Source organism: Ischnura elegans, chromosome 4 (assembly GCF_921293095.1).
Source record: "Ischnura elegans chromosome 4, ioIscEleg1.1, whole genome shotgun sequence".
NCBI classification, from domain to species: Eukaryota; Metazoa; Arthropoda; class Insecta; order Odonata; family Coenagrionidae; genus Ischnura; species Ischnura elegans.
The window spans coordinates 26,169,857-26,186,472 of record NC_060249.1 but is presented as its reverse complement, the minus strand read 5'-3'; the positions used below and the strand labels follow the sequence as shown (position 1 = coordinate 26,186,472).

Below are 16,616 nucleotides of genomic sequence, written 5' to 3'. Positions count from 1 at the left end.
AATAATGTGCACTGCTAGTGTATTGCTTTGTCTAATATGTATACCCACTCAGGCTAAGATTGATAAAATGGATAAAGTTGTGTTTCAGATACTCCTGTTTGAACATTTATTTGAACTGCAGTCCCTCCATTGTAGTAAATCATCTGCTTCTGTTAAATGTCAGCTGTGTAAGCCATTGCATTTGCTGTGGAGCCCTGTTTTGACAAACGAGCTTGTAATGATGTCCTGTTTTTAATGAAGGCCTGCCACTCCCTATAAGAAAATGCCATGTCTGCCTTAAAAAGAATCCAATTTATAGTGGATTCTGGTGTCATAGATTGTTGTGGACAAATTTTTTGTGTCTGAAAGGAATTCCATTATATTTATCAGTCTCCATTGTTGTGGAAATCACCGTGGCAGTATCACCTGTATGTTAAAAATGGTATTTATTAAAGGATAATCAATTGGCTCTCACTGCTCGCTTAATGGACTAAGAAGTGGAATCTGGAATCTCAAATTTAATTGGATTGCATTTAGAATTAAAACCCCAACCTTGGAGATTGTCATGCGTAATTATAGCAAATTTAGTGATAGTAAAAGTGTATCAATGGTTATAAGAGGAGTATCTGCTGACTAATCAGTAGTGTACCTATGCATAATCACTTGCAAGTGAAAAAATTCGAAAGAGGAAAAATCATTTACCTTTGATGAAATTCAAACCTGGATCTTCCGAATGCGCACCAGCTGTTGTATCACTTGAACTACTAAGGCATTTTATTCCTTTGTAGAGTTTTGTTGGCTTGAGAGGGCAGGATGGTTTATGCTGTGGATCCTGGCCAGGGCAAATGATTTTTCCTCTTTGGAAATTTTTACACTACGTATATGTAACAATGTTATTCATGTCCTTTGCTTGTGATTTTGATCTGTGAGATGCTGAACTCTTATCAGATGACTGGAGCCCCACAGGCTTCGTGGAAATTGTTGACAGCAAACATATTGTTTCTTCCAAAGCATGATTATAATTTTGATAAAATGAGGATATAGAGACATATTTGCTCCCCTATTAATTAAATGTGGTAAAATATGTACTATCATTTGCAAAAGTCTTGCAACAAATCGAGCGGCGCCACTTTCGCTCCACAAAGATTGTGCCCGGAAATTGTATGGTTTTCGGGTGTATGCAACAATCCAATACTAGTCTTCATGGTTCAATGCATGGAGAACGGGTCATTGGGTGGGTGAGGTATTTTGTCATCCTTTTCAGTCTCAGGATTTGACCGCTTCCATTTAAGTGAAATTAATGTTCATGATATTCCCCCAAACACATTGTAGCATTTAATGCAGTAGGAAAGATCAAAGGTAATTCCTCGGAGAGATTTTAAAAAGTTGGTAGCTTGGCTCTTTTTGAGTGATCTCAGCTCTTTTCAGTGAGCTGGAAATCACGAGTCGTTCACTGTGAACATGGACTTTTGTTTACATCTATCGACTCGGGTTGATGTTTTAATACAATATCTACGACATATGATACGAGGCAGCTTTGAAATTCCCAGTGTTTCATCATATAAATATCTGAGCAAACACGTAAAATATGAATTAGTTAAGCTGATCGGCATTAATCGTTGCGTAAGTAATAACAGAGTTCTCCGACGTCCGTCAATCGGTAAAGATGTAGGTATTCCTTTCCACTTATTCAAAGTATGACGAGGAAAACTTAATTCCAGGTTAAAGTCCCATTTTTAATCATTGTCGGATTTCTACAGGTATTGTTTGTTAAAATGTTCTACTGCTGAATTAGTGTGAATGCGAATAATAACTCTAAGCTGCTATGTCGTTGATGATTAAGTTATCTTATTTAGATGCAATCATACATATACACTGATGAATTCGGGATAATGTAGGATACTTACTTAGCATTATTAATTGAATTATCTACTTGCATTGAGTAAGTTACATTGTATTAGGAAATGTGTTTGTTGGCAATACGTTTTATGTCTAAGGCATTAGTGGAACTGTAGCTCATTTCAACCTTTCAAGTCGAGTAAGAAGGACGTAAGCAAATCCTAACAGAATTTCTGTTTGTAATGAATGTATACGCTTGCTTCATTATAAATACTAATACCGAGTTTGAAACATAATAACAAATAATAATAACTTAAAAAGACGATACCATACCGAAGTCGCAGACGACAACATCATAATATTCCTATTGTATATACTAACCAGCCGAAACATAGAGTATGCGAAAGCCTCCGTGCTCAAGCTATAATCATATAAACGAATAAAAGACTAATATGCCGAGAAAGTGATTATTTTGATTAAATTCGTTCAAGTGAGAAGCCGTAGAAGCACATGAAGGAGCTCAGTGTTACATTAACAATAAATAATCAAAATTTCCGCTCAATGACCTTGAGGTAGAAATAGCTCAGTTTATAAGTAGCCGGGCTGGTGATAGGAGGGGTCCACGTTCGAGACCTTCCCGTGGCCGTAAATTTTTTATCCTCCGTATTTTACTTTAAAGTTTTTTTAATTTTTGAAATTTATGTTAAGAGGGTACCAGCTGTTGAATTTGAGCATTTTTTGCAACAATTTCTAATTTAAATGACCATGCGACGGGAATCATGCGTAGTTAGCGCGGTAGGACGAATCAATTGCGTTTTCTTGAAGGAACTCCAATCAGAATCACTGGTGAATCTAATTCCTAGTGCTATATGGTTTCCTTTACAGGTCCGTAACTGCTCAACATTATTTAACTTTGGAATGAGAGCTATCGTAATAATCTAAGGTTCCATATACGGAATTTCTTAAATTGATCAATTTTATCTGATTAAAAAGAAAATTATGAATGATATTTTGCAGCGATTATGCTGTCCGTCTATGTAGTATGCTGCCTATTTTTCATCACCTTGTCGCCATTTCCTACCAAGTTAATTTCTCCAGTAAAGTTTTTCAGAACAATTTTACCCTTTTTCGTTTCGTAAATGAGCAGTGACGGAAACTTTTCTTAGAGATAGAAAAAGATATAAATTAAGTGAAGGATTTTACTTTTAAACTTTAGGCTTCAGTATTCTACAATCAGTGTTTTTTTAATACAGTAATTTTGTTGGAAAGGGACAGAATGTGAGACTAGCTGATCTACTAACAATAAGTACAATCCTAGGAATAACCTATGTAATGGTTATCCTTAATCGTGCACGCAACACGGCGCTTATTTTTAAATATAGGAAAGGCTTATCTTGAGGTATTTATCAACTATTTTTCTAGTGCGTACTTTCTTCAAGCAAATTGTGGCATCAACATTTCTATGATAGTGCTACAAATTGGCCCTATTTACACTATTTTGGAAGTACGTGAGAATCACTTACGGCCTGCAAGTTTTACTCCAGGTATCCTACTTCCTCGTCACTGGTTGGTAGAGTTGCGATAAAGATGTATGGCAAGACGAGGTGCAGGACCTATTAGCTGACCAAAACTACGGCCCGGGAGCACCCGATTCAGCGTTAAGAGCTGAGGGAGCGGTTAAATTATGCGCCAAGTATTTTACCTCCCTAATAGATGCGCAAAGTATTTCCCTCCCTAAAAAAGGCGAATATTGGTTTAAATTGACTTTCAATTTAATCTCTGTCCGTTGTTGTTATTGGAAACCTTACCAATGGAGGCTCTCATGGATAGGGAAAAGTCGTACTATTAAGTCACTCTTTAAGTTGGTTGTCCTTAATAATATAATAATGGCCGAAATATTAAAATCGAAACAATAACTAATTTATTATAACAAAAAGAAGATTAATGCGACATGATCCCTAAATATGTTAGTGCTATCGTAAAAATTTAAGCCTCTCCTAGATATGTAAACAGTAAAAATAGAGACACATTCTGCTAGCAACGACGAGGCCTAGCGATTTTTTTTGGCAATCAAAATTCCATTTTTTTTTTCGAAGAAACATTTCCATCGGTGTAAATACATTTATCCAATTAACAAATTGATAATTAATGAAGAAGAAAGCTTATGGAGCTATCTTTATCAGCTTCAACCTACGTAAAGAACTATTTAATGCCAATCAATTAAATATGGTGGAGACGACAGAGACGTGTTTTTTTCCGGAAAATTGCCAGTTAATTTTTTTTCATTTATTAATTCTTTTATATCGAACAAATATTTCAACAACTTAATATAAAGTCTCCTGAACGACGTTGAATCCCTAAAAAAAGGGTTACGAGCGAGTTGATTTCCGTGTTCCTAATGGCGAAATCGTGCCCCCAGCCGGCCTTACGGGGTTTACCATTGGAAGCCAGGCGTCATAGGTATCCACTCTTTTAACGGGTAAATATTTTCAATTATCTACTCCAGTCAACTACGGGTACAAAAATAATCTCAAACGCCGCGACGACTTAACCCAACATCTACGCTCGTTTACTCAACTGAACATCGTAATGATTTCCTACGTCTCACTCCCGTGTCACGATGACCCGTTCGTGAGTCGTTCCCGAGCTACCATGAAGATTCATACCTAGATAGTGATCATTCAAACTTAATGGTGGCCAGAAATCGACAATGGAGCGAAAGTGGCGCCGCTCGATTTGTTGCAAGACTTTTGCAAATGATAGTACATACATATTACCAAATGACTTTTTTTTCGAGTTTTAGATTTATGCTAGAATAACCTAGAATTGCTGGAGAAATTGTGCGTTAAGAAAGGTATGTGTTTTCATTTGGCTTTTCGGCATAGTACAATTAATTTCTTGCATTTCAGTGCATTCTGACATATCTGGTGCTCTACATGTGTATCTTAAGTGTCTTAAGTATATATCAAAATTCAAAATGCTAGCAATTGTGTGCCCCTGAAAAAGGCCTTGTTCAATATCTATGAGCTTGTATTTTAAGGTTTTTGTTTCCTCGTTTCCCAGTTAATTCTCAATTTTTATGCCTTGGTAGTATTATGTTCATGCCTAGTTTCATTTGTCATATTGTGTGATCTATATTTGCAGATTAGCAGAATTGAGAAGGGAGGATACTTTGGAGAACTAGCCCTTGTCACCCACAAACCAAGGGCAGCCAGCGCATATGCCTGTGGAAACATCAAATTAGCATGTAGGATTCTTTAAGTTTGATACTCCACACCTTTTGATTTTTCTTAATTCTGGTCATGTTAGCTCTGTGCAATTTGTTCATTTTTGTTTACTCTAGTTCTTGTATTTGTGAGTTACACTTTGCTTGCTTACACTTGCTCTCAAATTGTTCTAATTTTCAAACTCTGCCATTGGGTTTTACTGTTAGGTGGCTTGAAATAAAATTTGATTTTTATTACTTTGATAGGAAGATATCATTAGAGTAACTGGAGTTAACAACTTTGCATATTTATTGTTATGCTTGACTGTTAAGCGGGATTTGTTTTCTTTTGCCTACAAGGGTAAAGAGTATAGTTCAGGCAAAACTTTTCCAATTAAAAATTGAACCACGTATTCTTATTTGGCATGGGTTGATTTGGTTCTTTGGTTGTCAGTTGCCTTGGTTCATGATCTTAGAACTGGATTCATGGCCAAAGTGAAAAATAATTGGTTCCAAAATTATTAGTGAAAAAAGCAATTTAAAAGTTTCCGAGAAAATAATTTACATAATTCACTTTAAATAGATCAAAGTTCTGCTTCCAATCACTGGTGAGATACTTAATTGACGTGTTAATTGCATTTTTCATGATGCCTTAACAAAAATCATTAACAGCTTTTAAAAAAGTTTAGCAATTAAAATGAAACTCTAAATTAAGGGCTGAAACTGAGTACTAGGACTGAGAACTACTGTCTGTAAAAAAAAGCAAGATACTTGAGTTTGAGGAGCTCTAGCGCCTAAATGAAGCAATCGATTTCAATGCAATAAAAAGCATACAAAAGAGAATTTATTTCTACGTTCTATCATGCACTTTAAAAATTCTTCGGCTAAATAGTATTTCCCGTACTTAATTTTTTCTCAAAAAAGTACCCGTTTTTTGCACGTAAAATCAAGTTGCTCAACTTTGAGCGCTTGGCATTCCCGTAGTTTTCGCTCCTATAACTTGCAATTTCGATATAAAGAAGCCACATCTATTACTAGCAGTTTGCCGAAAACAAATTGTTTATACCACAAAAATTAACGGAGTTGTTGTAAACAACGCAAACCTCTGCTAACTTCGAAACCAGTGAGTCTGTAGCGATGGCTACGCTAAATAACACACTTCGGTTATCTGCGGAGAGGCGTTTATTGTGACTTGACAATACAGAACTGAACTGGGTAGCCCAGATGGCTAGCTTATATACATGCGGCGAATATTCTGGAATGCCGCGCCGGATCTTCCTCGAACCTTCTAGAATTCCTGAAAAGATATAGGAAAAAATACCGGCCGGCGCCAGGACTCGAACGCGCGCCGTCCGATTAGTAGGCGGACACTTATCCACTGGTCCAACTCTACATTGTGGCGGACGATGCGCCACACTACTCCCCCCCTTGGAGGAGAGACAGAGTGTTGGCAACAAAATGTTCTGGAGGATGGACGGCGCGGCCGGAGCGAGTGGTGGTATCTGGTGACGGAGTAGGCGGAGGGTCCTCCTCAAGAAGATGGGCTGGCTTGAGACGGTCGATTGATATAGTGGCTGGTTTGCCATTGATGTACAGGGTATACGTCTTCTCACCGCGGCTGAGGACAGGATATGGTCCCGCGTAAGGTGGTTGCAGGGCTGGCCGCAAAGCGTCTTGGCAGACAAAGACCTGGGAGGATGTGGCCAAGTCCTTGTGGATGAAGACACGCTGCGATGAGATGTGGCGTGACGCAGGGGTCGGACGCAGCTGGCTGATGTGGTTACGCAGCTGAGAAACAAGATCCTGGGAGTCCAGATGCTGGGCAGAGTCGACGAAGAAGTCCCCGGGAAGACGCAGTTGCTCCCCGAAGAGGAGTTCGGCAGGTGTTGTCTGCAGGTCGGCTCTCCAAGTTGTGCGGAGGCCGAGAAGAACTGTGGGTAGTGCGTCCATCCATGAGTTGGAAGAAGAGCACATGAGGGCCGCCTTAAGAACGCGATGTAGTCGTTCGACGAGTCCGTTTGCCTGGGGATGGTAGCTCGTGGTGTGATGTAGCGTTGTTCCCAGAGTGGTGCAAAGTCTCTGGAAAAGAGATGACACAAACTGTAGTCCACGGTCGCAGGTGATGTGTTGAGGACAGCCGTAGTGAGCAACCCATCCCAGGAGAAAGGCGCGGGAGACGCTGTCTGCGGTGATGTCTGCTAGGGGTTCTGCGACTGGCCAGCGGGAGAATCGGTCGATAATTGTGAGGAGGTACCGGTAGCCGGAGCAAGACGGGAGAGGACCCACGATGTCCATATGTATGTGTTCGAAACGCCTGGTTGGCGGAACGAAGTCTCCAAGTGGCGTTGTGATGTGACGAGACACCTTGCAACGTTGGCAGGAGAGGCAGCTGCGAGCCCATGCGCGACAGTCCTTTCGCATGGATGGCCAAACATATCGACGGGAGACGAGTTTAATGGTGGAGTTTGCACCAGGATGACTAAGGGAGTGGATGTTGTCAAAGATTTGTCGGCGATATGAGGGAGTAACGTAGGGGCGTGGGGTTGGCATGGAGGTGTCGCACCATAGTGAAATGTTCGTTCTGGGTACAGGCCTACGGTGAAGTTGAAGAGCCGTACCGCTGTGGCGTAGTCTTTGGAGCTCTTCGTCTTCATCTTGGGAGCGAGAGAGAGCGGCGAAGTCAATCGGAGACGGTGTGGATATGGATTCTACCCTGGAGAGACAGTCCGCGACGACGTTGTCAAGTCCGGAGATGTGTCTCACGTCCGTGGTGAATTGTGAGATGAATTCCAGGTGATTAAATTGTCGTGGTGAGCAGGTGTCGCTACTCTTCTTGCTGGGGCCAAAGGCATAAGAGAGTGGTTTGTGATCGGTGAAGATGGCGAAATCGCGGGCTTCAACCATCGGCCGAAAGTGCCTCACTGCTTGGTAGGCGGCGTAGAGTTCGCGGTCGTAAGTGCTCCACTTCTGCTGGGAAGGTGTCAGCTTGCGAGAGAAGAAACCGAGTGGCTGCCAAGAGTTCCCAAAATTTTGCTGTAGGACAGCGCCGATTGCGGTTCGGCTAGCATCGACGACAAGAGCCAGAGGTGCTGAGTCGATTGGATGCGACAGGGTTGCTGCCTTGGCTAGTCCGCCTTTAGAGGCATCGAAACTCTGCTGAAGTTCTGGTGTCCAGATAATTGGAGTGGAGCTCCTGATATCAGGACCTTGAAGTAGAGCATTGAGAGGGGCCTGTGTGGATGCGGCGTGTGGTATGTGCTGTCGATAAAAATTCAGCATACCGAGGAATCTCCGAAGGTCCTTTATGGTCTTCGGTGGAGGGAAGTTGTTGATAGCAGCTACCTTGTCAGGTAACGGCGAGCATCCGTCAGCGCTCACGTGAAAGCCCAGAAATGTGACCTTGGAAGATCCTAGGACACACTTAGCTGAGTTGACGATGACACCGTAGTCAGAAAGGCGCTGAAATAATATCCGCAGGTGTTGATGATGCTCTTCCTGCGAACGGGAAAATACTAAGATGTCATCTATGTAAGGAAAGCAAAAATTTAGGCCTTCGAGAGCTTCGTCGATGAAGCGCTGCCATGTTTGGGCGGCATTTCGAAGTCCAAATGGCATAAATAGGAATTCAAAAAGGCCGAAGGGTGTAATTATGGCTGTCTTCTCTATGTCTTCGGGAGCCATTGGAATTTGAGTGAAGGCCTTGGCACAGTCGATAACACTGAAGATGTTGCACCCCTGAAGAGCGTGGGAGAAATCCTTCAGATGGCGGACGGGGTAGCGGTCCGGTATCGTACGTGCGTTGAGAGCCCTGTAGTCACCACAAGGTCGCCAGCTACTATCCTTCTTGCGAACCATGTGTAGTGGTGAGGCGTAAGGGCTGTGTGAACGACGAGCAGTACCTTCGCGTACTAGTAGCTCGAATTCTGCCTGTGCATCTCGGAGTCGATCCGGGGCTAGACGGCGGGCACGGTGGTAGATCGGCGGTCCAGGTTGTAGGCGTATGTGGTGCTTGGTATGATGGTGGATCTCCCGAGGAGTCCCTGATGGCCGCGTGATATCAGGAAATTCGGCCAGGAGGTCGTGGTAGGATGAAGAGCCCGACAGAGCGCGCACGCTGTCCTGGTAAGTTCGACCTCGATGACCCGATGTAGCATGGCCAGTGATTGCGTCGATGAGCTGAGCAGTGGCCATGTTAGGAATGAGTTGAAAGTGGGTTAAGAAATCTGCTCCGATGATTGGCTCGGTAACGTCGGCAACGATGAATCTCCAAAGGAAGTCACGCGGGAGGCCGAACTGAAGGCGTAGAAGTAAAGTACCATAAGTACGGATCCTACTGTCATTGGCTGCGGAGAGCTCGTAGTCAGTGCAGGTTCGTTGTTCGGTGCATAATTTTACAGGGTAGATTGAGAGATCCGATCCTGTGTCTACGAGGAAACGCCGCTGGGAGAGGCGGTCGGTGACGAAGAGGCGGCAGCCTGTGATAGAACGACTCATAGCCGCCGTTACGAGTCGCTGTTGGAGTTTACCGGATTCACTGCATTTGCGGTGCATGGCTGGATGCAACGTCTGGCTTCGGCTCCAAATTTGCGATGGTAGTAACACATCTCAGGCTGAGCGGGGCGCGGCGCGGGTAGAGATCTGCTCCAAGTCCGTGAGTACGGAGGTTTTTTCAGATGAGCTTGTATATCTTCGAGCTGCTTTGAGAGTTTCTCAACCCGTTGGGCCAATGACGAAACATCGTTGGTATGGCGTACTGCATGGATGGCGGGTGCAGTTGGAGGCGGAGCCACGGCGACGATGCGGTCGGCCATATTTGCAAGTTCATCAAGAGGCATTGAAGTAACTTGCGTTTGCAGGATGGCTTGAGCGTTGGCCGGAAGACGTTGCAACCATAATGTGCGGAGGAAAGAATCCTCCACAAGGGTGGTGCTGATGAGAGACCGCATGCGTCGTAATAGTTGCGAAGGCTTGGTATCACCGAGCTCTTCTGCTGTGAGGAGTTGCCGCACCCGTTGATCCTCGGAGGGAGAGACGCGCTGTATCAATAGGTTTTTCAGCGTTAGGTAACGATTCTCGGCCGGAGGATTCACGATAAGATCGCTTATTTCACTGGCAAAACGATGGTCTAGGTTTCCCACGACGTAATCGTATTTAGTCTTGTCCGAGGTGATGTTGGCCAAAGAAAATTGTGCTTCGACTTGGGCGAACCAAATTTCAGGCTGAGCTGGCCAGAAAGGAGGCAGTTTCGGAGTGACGCGGTAGACGGCAGCAGTGTCGACGCCGTAGGATGATGGAGACGGTGAGGCTTGCTGCGATGACAGCGTTGTTTGCTGCTGTTGTTGCTGCAGAGCCTGCTGGTGCTGTTCTTGAAGGAGCGCTAGCTGTTGGCTGTGGTTCGTTTGGTGTTCGGCGAGTTGCTGCTGGAGTCCCGCGATTTGAGCCTGCAGTTTGGCGAGTTGATCTGCGTCTGCCATGGTCGCGTGTTGTCGGGGTCACCACTGTAGCGATGGCTACGCTAAATAACACACTTCGGTTATCTGCGGAGAGGCGTTTATTGTGACTTGACAATACAGAACTGAACTGGGTAGCCCAGATGGCTAGCTTATATACATGCGGCGAATATTCTGGAATGCCGCGCCGGATCTTCCTCGAACCTTCTAGAATTCCTGAAAAGATATAGGAAAAAATACCGGCCGGCGCCAGGACTCGAACGCGCGCCGTCCGATTAGTAGGCGGACACTTATCCACTGGTCCAACTCTACATTGTGGCAGACGATGCGCCACAAGTCAATTGAAAATTGATTGGTACATGATATAACGTAGAATTAAATTTTCTTTCGTATGCTTTTTATTGCATTGAAATTGATTGCTTCGTTTAGACGCTAGAGCTCCTCAAACTCGAGTATCTTGCTTTTTTTTACAGACAGTAGTGCCGTGAATGGAACTGGAATCTAAACAAAAATAAAGTGGAACTGATTCATCTTTAATTTTTGCTGTACTTTTCAATTAAGTTACATTTTCACTCTAATAATGTTTTGTTTTGGTTTTCAGTTCTGGATGTGGAGGCATTTGAACGCCTACTGGGGCCATGTATGCAGATAATGAAACGTAACATTGGTGACTATGAGGAGCAATTGGTCCGAATCTTTGGATCTAAGACAAACATTACTGATGTCCGATGAGGAATGAATTTATCGGTAGTACAAGAAAATAAAAAAGGTTCCTTTGTGGTAACAAAAAAAAGAAAAACTCAAGATTATAAAAACAATATAAAAATGTATGTGTTCGCATAATATATCATGACATATTCACCAATTGACTGGTATAAATTCTGAGAATACTTTTCAGCTGGTGTTTGTATGTATGTTGATTTCTTGTATGTCTTCTCTCTTTATTCTCCCTTTAAAGTCTCAATTTCCCAAACAATAGTCCTCATCAGATGTTGTGATGGATTTTTTTTATTTTGACTCATGTTATTGTTCAAAGATAACTCTCAGTTCATAAAAGAGATCAATCCTGACATTCCCATGATCATTAATGCTGTACTGTTTGGCATATTTTCTTATTTTGTGTGTATTAGGCATGAAATCATAAATTACACCTTCGGAGGTGTAAAAATTTCAAGAAATTTCAAATACCCTTTTATGTGAAACCTTACAGCGCATCGCACTTGTGAATAGTCATTAGAAGTGTAAGTTCAAGTTACTTTAGCAGTTACTATTTCCTGAGATGTTATTTTTTCTGAAAAGTTGTATCCACCAAAGTGTCTGTGGAGTTTCCGCCTTCTCCTTCTCTCAACTACATTCCTAACATACTATCCCAGATGTCTATTTTCATACATCCCCTCTTATCTGCTTATATCTTTGTATTGATTAGTACGGGTAAATGTAGCCATGAAAACCGTGAAAGATAATTGTGCTGCCATTTGTTGTTTGGAAATATGAATTTCTGCCAATTTCTTATTCATTTATTTTTAAGGAAGTGTTCAAATCTGGAGTATGATCGTTACTGTTAAAAATGAAAAAGTTAACGCATTAATGCAACTCATCTTCATTGTGGCTTTTTATATGAAATTTTTGGTAAAATTTGAGGGCAATTTGCACAAATGCTTTTATTCATTGTAGACCTTTCTTACTATATGTTACTGCCGCTAACATTGTCTTACTTTCATTGGTAAATTTGAGACTTTATAAGCTTCATCTTGATGACACAAATGACGTTAGATCTTCTAATTGCCATTAGGAAAAAAGCAGAAAATTGTATGTATGAATTAACAAAGTGAGTGTTCTAGTAGTATGACTATTATGACAGTATTAATATTGCTAACTTGGTAGCTGTGAAGTAAAATAATACTCGATTCATTGCTTTGTTAGCATGAAATCTGATTAGTGCTGGCTAATTCACTTTTTTATAGGAAACACTGAATTTATTGTAATGTTTATGTTGCCAATAACACTTCATGTATTTCATTTATGTTTACGTAGGCTTATAAACTTATGTGGATTTGTAATTAGAATAGTAGAATTTTTACCTTTATGATTTTGCATCTCCCATTGTGGTATCACTCCCTTGCCCTCAAAAGACTATTGCCAATCACACCGTGTGCATTTTTTAATTTCCATAGACTTTGACCCCCGTATAGATATTGTACTTAGGGTAATAGAAGTACCCTTGTGATTTTATTTCTCCTGTAGTTTATCTCCCAATTTCCAACCTTTTGGAAGTGGCAGAGTATGACTTCTGCCACTATTTGTGCATTTTAACTTTTGTGTTTATTTGTGGCAGTAAATGTCGTGTGTCTGTTATTTATGTGATTTTTCAATCAAAATACTTTCAACTTCATGTGAGGTCCATCCCATTCTTGATGATTGTAGGTGATGACATGATTGTTTTTCAATCGTAACATTTTATTAAAAAGCACATGCATAAATATCGAGCTATCACATTTCTATCATTGAGGAATGTAGTTGCAAACATCTGTGATGTGAATGACCATTACTAAAACTATCAGAAAAAGGTATTATAAATTATTTTTAACGTTCAGAATTACAGGGATGATAAGCATCTAATCTTAGCATATAACAAAGTTTTAGAATTGATATTTGTTATGGATATTTGTTGATAATTGATTTTATTTAAATTCTTGGTGCTGTTATGATTAATTTATTCTCTATAGATAACTTGCTCCAGATACAAAAATGTTGGTGCTTTGAGAAGTCTGCCATTGAATGTTAACGTATCATCATGATATAATTTTACGAGGTGGACTTCTCTCTCACAAGTTTCCCTTCAACCAATAATAAAGGAGACAAAAATATTTATTCCAAGTTAATTTTTATGTCTTAGCGAAATCAGCCATCGCTGAAACCTTTATTTCCTGTTGGCCTCTCTTATTTACCAGTTCAATCTGTTACCTGTTTATTGTTATGCATTATTGTTCTCTAATCATTATAATATAATATGTATTTTTTGTGTACTAATGTCATTTATGAAAATTTCTGCCTAACAACTTCCTTATGAAGGGAATAGGTTTAATGACTTGGTGTCTTTTGTGGATGCAATAAGTTCATTTATTTCATAGAATTGGGTTTGTTAGGTAGAGAAGGGCCACATATCTTTTTGAGTATTAATGGATACTTATTGTATATGCTTCAAACCTTTTAATGTATTAAATATGTTGGAAATATTTGTTTTTTGTTTAATTAATTGGCTATTATGTGTGTTTTGAGATCATCTAATCAACCTCTTGCTGCAATTATACTGCCTTCTTGTTGAGGTACCTCATTAAAGCCTGAATCAAATTATCATTTTTTTCGTTGCGAAAAGTGGTCACTATCGCAATCTCTAAGAGTGATCACTCGCAAATGATGGTCGCCTGCATTTGTTTTTTACGATCACAATGAGGATTCCCATCACTATTTTTCATTGCTCGTCCAGTCCCTTTTTCAGTCACTTAAACCGTCCATAAAACCCCATATCAGTCAATCGGAACTCATGCCCGTATGGAGTGATTGCAGCGCAACGTTTTGACAATCATGGGAACCACATAGATAAACAAACACGCTGTATTTTTCATTATGCAGGTCCCATGACAACAAGCTGTGATATTGAAAGTGATGCAAAAGCCGACGGCGGGAGGGACTGTGTGATTCAGAAAAATGATCACTAGAGCGATCGATTTTCGCAACGGGAAAAGTGATTGCGATAGTGATCACTTTTGGCGACGAAAAAATTGATCGTGTGATTCAGGCTTAAGATTCTTAATTCTGATTCTTAGATAACTTATTCTTCATATATCATTTCATATGTCCTGCTTACCTGGAGCCTGTATGATAATAAATAACATCTTAAAGTCCACCAGTTGAATTCCTTGTTCATATGCATTGGAGACCTTAATCATCACCCCATTAAATACTCTGAATCTGCTCCTAATGATAAGATAATTGTAGCTAGTGACTACAAAACCTGAGCAGCAAAATAGGCATCTGAGTACTGAGGCTCGAGTGGAGACAGTGGGCCTGTTCATTATTTTTTTCCTATTTTAATTGTGAGTGTTTGAAAAATTAAAGACCCACATTTTTCACTGAATATGAGGGAATTAGCTCCATGGCCTTGACAGGTAAATGTAAAATAAGTTGCTCCAAAAGCCGTAACGAGTAATGGAACCAGCGACTGATCACTTCAGTCTTGTGTTGTCGTGAAGATATCTTTTCCACGTTGAAAAGGGCCTCTTGGAGGCTGAAATAGCACTATTTGCTTCTCACTTTCCTATTATACATCTTGAGGTTTTTCTCCTGGCAGTTTTAGCCTTTGTGTCTTGGTGCCTACTGTGTGTGTGTGTGTGTGAATTAGTGCCAAGGCTTCCCATTTGAGAGGCTGTGTTTGGTCCCTGCAGTCCTTTTCTATCTTTGCTAACCATTGCAGCAAACCTGGGTCGGTGTAAAACGGACAAGTGTAACTCGTTACGGCTTTTGGAGCCACTTATTTTACATTTACCAAATTTTTCAGTTTTTCAATCCATTGCCTACATCTTAAGCTGTTCGCAAAGAAAAATTGATGGCCTTAACCTTTTTGCAGACAAGTTGATGTTGTCACCAGGCATGTATCAAAGGCTTCAGCCCTCATCCCACCCTGAATTATTTTCGTTACCCATGAAACACCCGTTCAGGAGATGATTAACCCAGGGGCACCTCCTATCCTTTGACCAAGAACCCAGCAACCTTGTTTTAGACACTATTTAAAACACATACATAGTATATCGGCTTATTGCATCTTGGGATTGGAAGTTAAAATCTAGAATCGATTTTTGATTTTGGTGCCCTATCGTCTAAAAAGTGACATAAGAGTGAGTAAAACAAGGATCAAAGTAATAAACTAAATGGGAAGGTTGAGCGAGTTAAGTGTCAACAAACTCTTGAGAGAAGACCCAAGGGGGATTGGGTAGGTGTGGTGGCTAGTGTTGGCTTCCCACCCCATGAGCTCGGGTTCAAATCCCGGCGGTGGCAGAGAATTTTCGGAGACTGCCCGATCCCTGCTTGAGCGTTGTGTGGAGAACATTTCAAGCGCATCACTCTGTCCGTCGGATGGGACGTAAAGCCGTGGTCCCCTTGGCGCCTTTCGTTAGGAGCAGGCTAATGCCGACGCCGGATTTCTCTCCACCCTTCCTTACCTACCCTTCCCTCATGGCGCAAATGACCTAAGCTGTCGGTCGCCTCCTCCAAATACTGTACCATACAAGGCCCTGTAGGGAAATAACAGGCACAGGCTAGGAGTTGACCTCTCAATATACAAAAAAGATTCAATGCCAGTGCATATTATAACTTTGAATCTTCATTTCATGGTCTTTAATTTTGACTGCAAGTTGCCGCCAACAAGTCTAGAATTATAATTTTAAAAATCCACAGCTTTACAGTATGCAACTCCAACCTGCCAGTTGCCAAAGCACTTAGTCTCCCCTCCAAGACTGCCCTATCAACAATGCAGAGTGAGAGCGACATGGAGCAAAGCAAGGTGGCAACATTCAAAAGCTGTTGTGAGATAAAAATCGATAGGTTTGAATCGATTTTTCAAAACGAAAAGTTGACTTTGATTAAATGGTAAATCAGAGTGGGATAATCAATTTTAGATTAAAATCAAAATCTATTTTCCAATCCCTAATGTATACCTTGCTTTGAATTTGAAGAGAGACAAATTTTTCAAGGAATCACATCAGAGTATCTTTACTTGGGACACATGGGTATCTATTAATCTAACAAAGAATTCAAACGGGATATTATTACAGAGTGCCAGAGTCCTGAAATTTAAAAGTTTTCGAAAATCTGGTGGTTTTCAAGTTTTCATGATGAAATGCCTATAAAGACCAAGTCATAAATACTATGACCATATAAGTAGTAGGAAATGGTGACCTTAACCTATATAATTGGTATTTATAGCTTTAAAAAAAAATTATGTTTACTCTGCACGGTTTGAGAGCAAATTACGTGTATGCAACCCGCACATCACCCAAGATCTCTCCTAAACTAAGTTATGAGCCTAAGGCTGATATTAGATGCGTCCAATTAATGATAATTCAGTTATGTATTTTTTTCACCTT

At 40.9% G+C, this 16,616-nt stretch overlaps 1 protein-coding gene across 1 annotated transcript in view; it reads left to right on the top strand.

Annotated features, from left to right (window-relative positions):
• LOC124157169 (cAMP-dependent protein kinase type II regulatory subunit) overlaps window positions 1–13,709 on the top strand; it is a 30,351-nt gene extending 16,642 nt beyond the window's left edge. The window contains exons 7-8 of the mRNA XM_046531690.1: window positions 4,963–5,065; window positions 11,075–13,709. Coding sequence (XP_046387646.1) covers window positions 4,963–5,065; window positions 11,075–11,205 — 234 coding nt within the window. The 3' untranslated portion in view covers window positions 11,206–13,709. The remainder of the gene's footprint in view (window positions 1–4,962; window positions 5,066–11,074) is intronic.
• The last annotated feature ends 2,907 nt before the right edge of the window (window positions 13,710–16,616 follow it).